The following is a 10652-nucleotide window of genomic DNA, read 5'->3' as shown; positions in this document are numbered from 1 at the left end:
TGTTTAAATTGGTTTTCGACTAATGCCTTGAAGCACACAAAGACATCATATACATGGGATTTCCGTTTAAGTGGATAATACCAAATATACCATGTATAATGATCGACAAAAATAACATAGTAAGAGAAGAGAATACGCCTAAGAAGATTAGGCTCTGATACCATGTTGAGATAGAGAGAGGAATATTTTGAAACAATGGCTTAGCTATTCCATTGATGAATGAAAAATATATATACAAAAATTGGCATTGTCCGTTGAGTTACCCAAAACACAAAAATAGGAAACTCCTAGAATTACGAGGATATTACAAGAATTTAAAATATAAGGAAAGCCTATTGCAATTAAGTCTCTAATAACAAGTAAGAAATGAATGTTGGTCGTTGCATATGGTTTTGTTTTGTGTCATTGAGGGGATAGGATTTGTAATTCTATATTTGGTATGATAAAAATGCAACCCTAATCTTATAATTCCTTTCCATATATTCAGATTTCCTGTTCTCTTTTTTTAAAAATTTTATAGAATCTGATTACTAACCATACATGAAACCATTTGATTGGTGATTATCTATTAGCTTACACCACGATATAGCTGACGCTAGGGTGAGACCAATAACCCTTCCCATGCGATCCAGAACCCCCACGCCACCCAGTGCTAGCATGAAGGGAAAATGAATTTTAAATTTGAGGTCAATAAGAATTGAAATTAAGCCTAAACCAATTAATGGTAATTAATGGTTTTGTTAAAAATATATCTCACTATTTCAAAAGAAAGTTATTTGGTTTAATTAAAAATAGTAAAAATATATATTTTAAATTTTATACTTATGACAAAAAAAATAAAAAACTAAGAGGTGACGGAGGTCACTCCACCACCTCTCTCCCTCCATCATTGGCTGTAAGCCCATCAATACCTAGGCAACACTTGCAATATATGAATTAGATCTCTACCTGAATGGTTCATATGTTGCAGTATCACGTTCTGAAATAGCATTATTAATAGAAAAAAAAATCACCGTGGAATATCTATGACATTTTCATTTTAAGCATAATTATAATATAAATTTTATTTATGATATATATTTTAAAAAAATTTAAAATTATTTAAAAAAATTAGAATAAGGTGTAGTTCATGTATTTTTTTTATTTTGAAGTAAATAAATCCATATAATTTATAATTAATTAATTATTATAAGTTAAAATATCACACGAACGTGACAAATTAAAAATGCACAGGCTCATGTCTACATGTTATATCAATATGTTTGTTAATATCTAATAACAATTAGTCTACTATTAATTATAAAAGTTATTTAATTCAAAATAAAAATACAAAAACTTGATTGAATATAATAAAATAATAAAAATTTATTTAAATATTTCTAAATAGTCAATTTTTTTAAAAAAAATATTATGTCTTTATTTATTAACAAAATGGGAACATATATACAAATAACAAATCACCATAAATTTTTGTAATTTATTTTTTAAATACTGTTAATATATGATTTTTTTTAATTAATTAGGAAGACAAATGGTTCCATGATATTCAAGGGACCAAGAGGCCAAGGTATGAAGAAATAATCATATGTTGAACTTGAAAATCTATATTCTATACAAAAGGAGGGGGGTTATGAAGCTCAAACAAGGCTTCCAACAGGACTTCCAAAGTTTGTCATGTGAACATCTAGGAGGGGAGCTGTGATGTGTTTGGTGGGTGAGTCGCATCCTGGGAGGTCTAAGCTGAGCAGATCGTATAAGCGGGGGTTTTAAACGCTCCCTCGGGTTGGCTTGGGTCCTGGTAAATTATTAAAAGCAACAGTATAGAATAGAAGCATCGCATGTAAATATTATAAGCGATTAATCTTATCCCAAATTTTTTTAACTGAAGTAGAATAAAATGTTAGGCTATAGGTACATGATGGACCCACTTTGATTTTTGCATGAAAGGTTCATAATCATCAGTTATATTGCCAAGAGAATGTGAAGGCCATGAATCCAATTGGAGCCAAGGTTTGGGGAAGGTTTTGGTTCCAAAGTCAAAAAAATGCCTACTTTTTTGGGGTGGTGGAGAGGGGAAAGGTTATGGACTCAACACAGTGCATGGCTGTATTTTGTAACAGCATGTCATAAAACCCAAACTAAATCTAGCCTCAATGAGTGGTAAACAGGTCTTTATCTTGTATTATGTAAAGCTCTGCCAAAGTCTTGTATTGCATTTTGTTTATAGGTAGAGACTTTTGTTACTAAACTAACAATGAAAGTACAGAGTTACAAACGGTCATAATATTGATCTATATTTTCGCATCACACCTGTTAACTATTTATATATATGATTTTAACTACAGCAGCTTCCATTGTTACTTACCCACTGTAAATTATTAAGATAAAAAAAAAAAAAATTAAAGCAGCTATTAAAACAAACGTGCTACCAACAGTGTGCAACGGACCGGTTTCCCTGTAGTAATTTTAATAATAGCCTAATTAATCATTTTCAACCATTATATATTTACATTAATTATCAATTAATGTTGTATTTAATGCAAAAAGAGCAAACATTAAATATTATTAATTTGTTGTATTTAGCATACGAAGATTTTTATTAAGAAGCCTTTGTGATGTACTTAGGACCACTACATTGAATATTGATTTAATTTTGAAAACATGTTAATAATAGTTTTTAGGGCAATAACAATTAAAATCTTGGAACTTCTCCAACTAAATATGTAAACAAGCAGCCAATTGATCTTTTTTTGATGGAGATAGCACCCTGCTTTCATACTTGACGCCTAGAAACATGTATATAAAGAGAATTTGACACTAGCAATTCATAGAAGCGGGAAAATGAAGCAAGTTCAAGCTCTAATTTCATAGATTTTGCATCAAGGCATAATAACTCAATTTGTTATGCGGATAGGTATCTTACAGCACTACCCTCTCACATATTCTACATGTTTGCACAGACTACAAAATTGCAAAATTCAGGAGACACTAAAACTGAATAACAAAGGATTTCAGGGTATTTGTTCGAAAAAGGAAAATGAAATAAATCAAGAATTCCAGCTAAAGAATGAAAAGCATGATACCTCCCACTGTATGATAACCTTTCACAAATTAGTGCTGTGGAATCCAGGAATAGCAACAGTACGTGCAACTTTGCATCAATCTCCTACATGTATCTATGTTTCCTGCAAACGCATTAAACTCCAATTACTTTCATCTTGTCAGAAACCAAATCTGAGGTATCTTCCTGTTTGCTCTTCAGTATAAGCTGTATGGGATATATCTTCCAATGAGAAACAATGTTATCGTCCGTGAAACTCATTGCTTTGGTTTTTCTTTCGAAGGCTGACAGATCATTTTACAAGCTTCCAACAGAATGACACCAAAGCAGCCACAAATTATCCCATCAGTCACTCATATCATCAATTCCTTCAAAATCACTGACCCCATCAAATGCTTCATCATCAAGTGCTTCCCCATCTTCACTCCCTTGATCAGTTTCCATCGCATCTTCAGATTTCTCTTCGTCACTTTCATCCTTGTCCTCGAATATTACTGGGATTGTGGCATTCTCATCGAACTCATCCTCAACAATCTGTCATAAAAATTGAGAGAAGAAGCAATACCTTATAAATCCGAAGTTTACCTGCAAAATTCCTCCAGCTACAAACTTTAACATAAAACATACCCCTGCATATAGGAAGTCTAAGCAACTAGATATTTGAAGAGCAGATTTGAAAGTTGAGACTCTAGATTCAATAAGCTGCATAAAAAATAAGAAGGGTTAATTCCATAAACCCCCTCCCCAAGTTGCCCTCAAAAAACTGAAAAAAATTAAGATTGAAAAATATTAGAAACAAAAGTAAGATTATTTTTATTGACAAATGAAAAAGGAAAGAACAAAACAACCCAAGCCAAAATAAAAGTCCTATAGGGTTTTCCTTTTCATTTTTTATCTAATTCCCATCATATGGATCTTATTGTTCCTTGCAATAGCCCATAATCAGGATGCAAATGGTTTAGTATTAGAGTTTGAGGGGAAAGAATCTCCATCAGGCCAAGGAAAGAAATAACTTTCTATTGTACTTTCTTTTTCTGTGATACAAGGAAAACATTCCCCAGTGAGCATCAATTCTAAACTAAAAGAAATTCTTGGAAAATAGAAGAAAAACAAAATCCAGACCATTATCAAAATAAAAAATCACATAACTTCAATTTTAAAGAGAAAACAAAGGTCACCAAATAGAAGAAAAAAATGAGAATAACAAGCATAATGGTTGAATAATGTACAATTCTTCAAATTGGCTGTTGCTTTAGCAGACAAAGTATGGAGGTGGAGGTTAACAATGGGATATGATGTCTTTTGTTTAAAAATTGATAAAACTTTTGCAATGAGATCTGGTGGCTGGAAAAATTCTCCTTCTGGTCTCTACCTATCAGGAATTTTCCAACCAAGAAAGAGGTCATAGCAGCGCAAATGATCTACTCAGCTCGCGAGGCATTCAGGCAGACGATGCCAAGGCCATGTAAGACAGCATGGTTGGAAGGGCAGAGAGAGGTTGGTTTGATAGCCCCAGAGGAATCAGTGGATGGTTTGAAGGAGATGGGCAAGAGAGTGAGGAGGATGGCAGTGTTAGGCACTTGGGCAAACTGCTTCACATAAGGGTCTGCCATCCTTCAAGACCCAACAAGTGTGATGGTTTTCAAGTGGATTGACAATTGTGGTTCCTTCATTAAAGACCTTTCAACCCAAAACTGTTGTTCATTCCTTGTTTTCTTTTAGTTTTTTGTCTAAAAATTGTTACGCATACAAAGCAGGGAGTCAATCAATTAACAACAAAATTATTGTTAACTTTTTCAGGGCGATGAAGTCTTTTTGTAAGACAATTTAACTATTAACTAACTGCAGTAGATGGTCAAGGGGGGAAGTGGGTGTTCTCAAACAATGGGGTCAGGGGAATTTTTCAATTTGGGGAGAGGGGTTTTCGGGTTTCACCCAAATGACAAGCGTTCAGGTTATGAGTATTAAGTAGGATATGATTGAAGCTAGCATTAAATTAAAGACCCAATGGTAATGACTTAATTTAAAAAATCACTCATAATAAAGAGTCCCTATCTGACCTGATACAAAGAGTTCAGAGCACGCAAAGAGGATGCCTGGGACATAATTCCACTAGCATGTTGAAGAAGTAAACTTTTTATCCATGGTAGGGCACATGCCAATACTGCACCCCTGCATTGAGTTAGAAACATAACGCCCATTTCAGATTGATAAGGCTTCAGCACAAGTTATACATGAAAAAGAAAAGAATTACATTATCTAACACCTAAAGATAAAAAAGGCATCATTGATCCATTCTCCTGACAAGTTGTAAATACCACAGCACCATTTCTATGTTTTTGATTCAAGATCAGGCCACGTAGTTTCTCAAGGACCAGTCAGCAGAAAGGCCAAGTTAAACCAATGTTTTGTTCTGAGCTCACAAATGATAGTTGTCTAAGTCCAATTTAGTCTCTGCTGCTTGTTGGAAGAATCAAACCAGAATTTAACTAAAAATTTTCTATCAAAATTTAATAAAAACGGCTTGCCTAGCAACATTACTTTCCAACCTTAAATTTGAGAAAAGTGAAAATTTTGACAAAAGAAAAATATATCAAAGCTTTGTGGAACCATAAAAACTTCTAATAGCTAAAAGAATGCCGACTGCAAACCACCCCCTCAATGCTTTCAAAAATGAAAGCTGTAGATTAGATTAGTTATAGAACTACAAAGAACCAAGTGTTGATAGAATCTTAGGAAAAGAACATTTCTGCTTTTGCAGTAAGCTTTAGTCAACAGCAAATACAAGAAGTTCTAAGCCTCCACCTCTTTCTTTCTAAAGCCAAAAATAATAATAATAAAAAAAAAAATTAAAACGGTGCCCATAGCACATTAAGAAGTATAAAAGGAATAAATAACATTGTGAAAAGGGGGAACAAGCAATGAGCCACCATAAATTAAGTAAATAGGCTTTGTTAACATCATCACTCTTTTCTCCAGAAGCAGCAGGAAGGGAATAGACTTCACATATATGATCCTAGTAAGGAAAAAGAAAAAGAGTGCAAGTATCTTCAGACATAATTCATGGGATAACCTTATCCTGGTCAAGCATATATCCTTTACCTTGATTGAATCATTGATATAAGAGATTGTAAAAGCTGGAGAACATCAGATGGATTTAGTTGAGAGACTGATTTTGCAATAACCTGAAAAAGGAGAACTTTATCATATTAACATTAGCAAAACATATATGTCAAGCACACTTCCATCACTAAAAAAATCTCTGTAAGAATTGACCTTCTCATCTTGGTTGTATAAGCAATCTAATAGAAGTGCACGATCATCAGCATGTAATGCCTGCATAAGCAGAACATTAACTGAATCTGCAATGGGAGGCTTGGCAAGAGGAGAGGATTCTTCTCTTTCTTGCTTTTCATGGGATTCACTTTTTCCATTTTCTACTAAATTTAAACTCGCAAGTTTCTCACCCATGGTAGGCTCATTCAGATCATCATCAAGGACTCCATCTACATTTTCTCCGTGACCTATTTCAAAATCAGCAATGAATAAATCTCCAGAGAAGATGAAGGAGCTTATTCAGCAACTAATAACAAATAATGTATCATATTGACAACTAGATGATGTGGTATATTACACTCTGTTCTTGACATTGCCTTATCTGACATATCACAAGATGCTTCCTCAGAAGACACGTTCCCCATCCAAAAAATTAAGATTGAATTGTGAAATTGCAATCAATTCCATGTAGTACACACAAACAAAAAAGTATAGCATACATCGTATTTTAATATTTCATTCTTCTTAGCAAAGGGTGTTGTAAAACATTGATATATTTCTGCCTACTACATACATGCAAAAAAGTGATACGCTAAGATATTCATAAAGAATATTGTTCTAAGGCAACCAGGATTATTTGAGCTGGAACGGGGAAGGGGAAGTAGTACATGACTATCATTTAACGACAGAAGTGAGGCAGTGCATAATTTGACTCCGATCCAAATGCTATTAGTGTTTAAAAGCAGATGCTTCAAAAAGAAAATCCATTCATGAGATCAAGAATCTAACCAGGGCCTATAGTTAAATCAAGCCATTATTTAGCAACCCTCACCAGTATAATTTATGCCTCTTGTAGTTGCAACGTCTGGAGCAGCAGCAGCTCTTTTCTTATTCGATTTTCTTATTCGATTTTCCATTGCGATTAACTGCCGCTACAGTCTCTGCCACATAAATTTTCTCTGGTTATACTTATACCTTCTACTTAAAAGCACAGGAATAATGATCAAATGGACTTAATTTTGGTTACAGACTTCAGTCACATAAATTCAAGTTAAAACATTATTCATTTTACAATTAAAAGCATAAGGTAAAATCGCATCATATACAAAAGGAAACAAAATAATAATATTAAACTTTCCCAATTCATTGATCATTTGTAATGATCAAATAACTTCCTCAGGAAACATTCATTGATCATTTGTTTATAATGGACATTTCAAAATCATAGCTTTACTAAAAGCTTCAATCCCATAGCACCTATACATTGAAAATAGTCATTACAAGCATCTAAAATGTAACTGCATAAACAACAGCAAAACAACATGTGTGAAAGCAAGCTCATCATTCCAATGTACCGAATTCAGTCCATCATCCATTTCCTTTTCCTAATTCATCTCAGTGCTCAAGTAAATCATTTTTGCACATGAAACAATAATAGAAAGAAATAATAAAGTAGGTTACTGAAATTATAGACACTCATTTTTTAAAAAAAAATATTTATAAAAGGAAAAAATAAAATTAACCAAAATCAAAATTTGATAAAAAAATCAAAAATGAAAGAAGAAAGAAAAAATTAATAAAAGAAAGAACAAAAACTGGCCAGCTGGACATGGCGACAAAGCCATGCCGTTACCATACAAAATCACAACCCAAAAATCCCAAAAAAAAAACATCAATGAAAATGGGAGAGAGGGCTTGAGGTTAGCATCGCTATTTTAGGGAGTTCTTGAAAGTTTTTTTTAGGGTTAGCCGCTTAGGTTGGGTTACAAAATTTGAAGAAAGAAGAAAAGCAAAGGTTGCCGGAGCTGAAGAGAGTACCAGAGTTGGGGGTTTCTTGGCTTCGCCGCCGCCAGACAGGCAGTTGTAAAGGGCATCTACGATTTTGGTTTCAGAGGGGAGTGTGCTAGAAAGAACAAGAAAGATGTTGGAAGGAGGAGTTTAGGGTTTAGAAAATAGCTTTATCTAGCTAGAGTTGCTCGAAGAGAAAGCATTAAACGGTGCCGTTGAGAGAGAAGAAAGATGGGGAAAGCTGGTGGCCATGAAAGCGCTAAACGGCGCCGTATTCGCAGAAAGAGAGAAGCCTCTCAAAGCACCAAACGGTGCGTTTGGACCTTGGGGAAGGCTGTTGGTAATGGGCTACACTAAGCCCATACGGTTGCCATTGGGTCCTTTGGATTCTGGACTCAAACAATCCAAGCTTTGTACGGACTTCTTTGAGCTTTGTTGTTGTTTGCGTCATATTATTATATCAGGTTATATTGTTTATTATGTTTTGTTAAGCCATTTAATTTGTTAGTTTAGTTTAATTAGGCTTTCAAATTTAAATGGTAATTTTTTAGCTTTTATTTAGCTAGTAAGTTAAATGATAGTAATAACTAGAATTGACCCTATGCATTGCGCTTGGGTCAAATCAGAAAAAAGAAAGATGTTTATAGAAATATTTTTGTATTTATGAGTGTGCACTATACCCAAACACATGCTCGAAAACAAGGAAAAACCAAAGTCATATGTGATGAACATATATGAAAAACTTTTGTGGTCAACGCTTTTCAAATACTTATGAGTGGATTATATGCAACATCAATAATTACATATTTCATGCTAAGTTGGAATCGAAACATTTGTTGTGGTTGACTTCAAAAAAAAATTGAATAGAATGAAATATAATCTCTTGTTTATGCCTAATTGATCTCACCAAAACACCTAGACTCCAAGTATGATCAAGTAATAGGAAGATGAGATCAGTAAGTACATAAACTAAGCTTAATATCCATGATTAGTTGCACATTTCAAAGACTTGCAGAACTAAGCTTCCACTTTTAGCAAAACAATTGGATTTACAGATTATTCATATTAATTATCAAAAACTATTATTAAACTGAAAAATCTTAATTTTGAACACTCAAATGGTACATCTTTGTCAACCTCATCAAATTTCTTGATCTTCTTGTCATAAAGATCGTATGCCTAATAGTACGAAGACCGTTTTGTCCCTATGTGAATAGTTTAAAATATTTTATAACTATCAAAGTACAAAGTCCTATTATAATCTGAATCACTATATAAAAATTTTTTTGACTACATTAATCAAACACTATAAAATATTTTATAACTATCAAAGTACAAAGTCCCACTATAATCGGAGTAGAGAACAAAATTAAAAAAAGAAATCAAATAAATAAACAAAACAAAAGTAAAGGAAGAATCAAAGGTTTTTATTAATTCCAATCGGTTAAGTATAGTTTTTTTTTTCAAATTCCCTTTTCATGAAAAAAGGAAAAAGCAAACCAATAAGAAAAAGAAGAAAAAAAGATAAATACAATAAACTTAAAAGAATCAAAACACAACACTACTTATGGATGTGCTAAAGGCAACTTCCTATAATAAAAAAGATAAATATAATAAATTCCTTATTTCTTGTAAGAAATGGAAAAGCAAGAGGAAAAAAGAGACCTTTAACATAATTGCAAGTGCCAAGCTCATCTCCTTTCCTAGCTTTCTCTTTACTCTTTGAAGTGCTGTGTTGTTGATTTTACACACGTAAGTATACATACCGAATAAGTAATATAGACAGTAAGTCCAGATTATCGTTTTCACAAAAATTTATTTTTAAAGGTTTACTAAGTACTAAAATTATATAACAAATTAATTTTATTTAAACTAACTGAAAATTGAAAAGCTAATTAAAAACAAAATTAAAAAGAAACAATAAATTAACCAGCAAAAACAACTAAATATGTTGAAAGAAGCAATAAATAGAAGACTTAGGATCATGAGTTTATTCAACAGTTCATCCAATACCTACTTTTCTTGTTATTTATCTGGGTGATTTTACTAACCAAGAATCTAAAGCTATGGATAAGTCTCAGTCGAGATGCTTGTACAAACACATAACTTAATTAGTTCATTGTATGTCTATAGGAATCAATTAAATTAAGTTCATTAAGCAAGTGTCCTAATTTGGTTATGTATGACAATTGGCGTATGTCTACCCGAATTGAGAATCGGATCACCTAAGTGACATGAATATACACTATTCAAATCTTAGTCCAATTTAAAATTTCTCTGTTGAGTTTCAATTATATTTAGTAATCAATTAATTATTGATCAGACAATTAAAGGCATTAAGAACATATTTGAATAAGTAAAACAATACACATTTGTAATAAACAATAGAAAAACCAATATTCAGGCTACATGTTGAAATTCACCATACTCTTAGGTAAGCAAATAAGTTCATAATATCTAAATAAAACACTATAAATTTAGCCATAAATTCAAAACAAAAAAATAAGAATAACACAAAAGAAGATAA

The 10652-nt window shown here is 32.6% G+C and overlaps 1 protein-coding gene across 2 annotated transcripts; it reads right to left on the bottom strand.

Annotated features, from left to right (window-relative positions):
- Positions 1–2842: 2842 nt before the first annotated feature.
- On the bottom strand, positions 2843–8306 carry LOC110427489 (WD repeat protein). 2 transcript variants are annotated; one of them, XM_021443034.1, is made up of 7 exons: positions 8156–8306; positions 7170–7278; positions 6338–6585; positions 6164–6246; positions 5122–5233; positions 3689–3763; positions 2843–3595 (listed from the first exon to the last, which is right to left on the bottom strand). In XM_021443034.1, exons 2-7 carry the CDS (start codon positions 7252–7254, stop codon positions 3407–3409), a joined length of 792 nt encoding a protein of 263 aa, XP_021298709.1. In that variant the 5' UTR covers positions 7255–7278; positions 8156–8306; the 3' UTR covers positions 2843–3406. The 2 variants fall into 2 exon arrangements, with proteins under 2 accessions (XP_021298709.1, XP_021298710.1); XM_021443035.1 differs by lacking the exon at positions 3689–3763.
- Positions 8307–10652: the final 2346 nt, after the last annotated feature.

The sequence above is a fragment of the Theobroma umbraticum genome, unplaced genomic scaffold (assembly GCF_002168275.2).
Source record: "Theobroma umbraticum cultivar Fairchild unplaced genomic scaffold, ASM216827v3 scaffold_34.0, whole genome shotgun sequence".
In the NCBI taxonomy this organism is placed as follows: Eukaryota; Viridiplantae; Streptophyta; class Magnoliopsida; order Malvales; family Malvaceae; genus Theobroma; species Theobroma umbraticum.
Note: the sequence above shows the minus strand (reverse complement) of the source record. Positions and strands in the feature narration are given on the sequence as shown.

What these genes read in the sequence shown, in the direction of transcription:
- LOC110427489 (XM_021443034.1), bottom strand. Translation starts at nt 7,254, where the DNA reads ATGGAAAATCGAATAAGAAAATCGAATAAGAAAAGAGCTGCTGCTGCT. An exon ending in TATACAACCAAGATGAGAAG is followed by an intron (nt 6,247 to 6,337) that starts GTCAATTCTTAC and finishes CTCCTTTTTCAG; the next exon opens with GTTATTGCAAAATCAGTCTC. An exon ending in CTCTGAACTCTTTGTATCAG is followed by an intron (nt 3,764 to 5,121) that starts GTCAGATAGGGA and finishes TTTTTTATGCAG; the next exon opens with CTTATTGAATCTAGAGTCTC.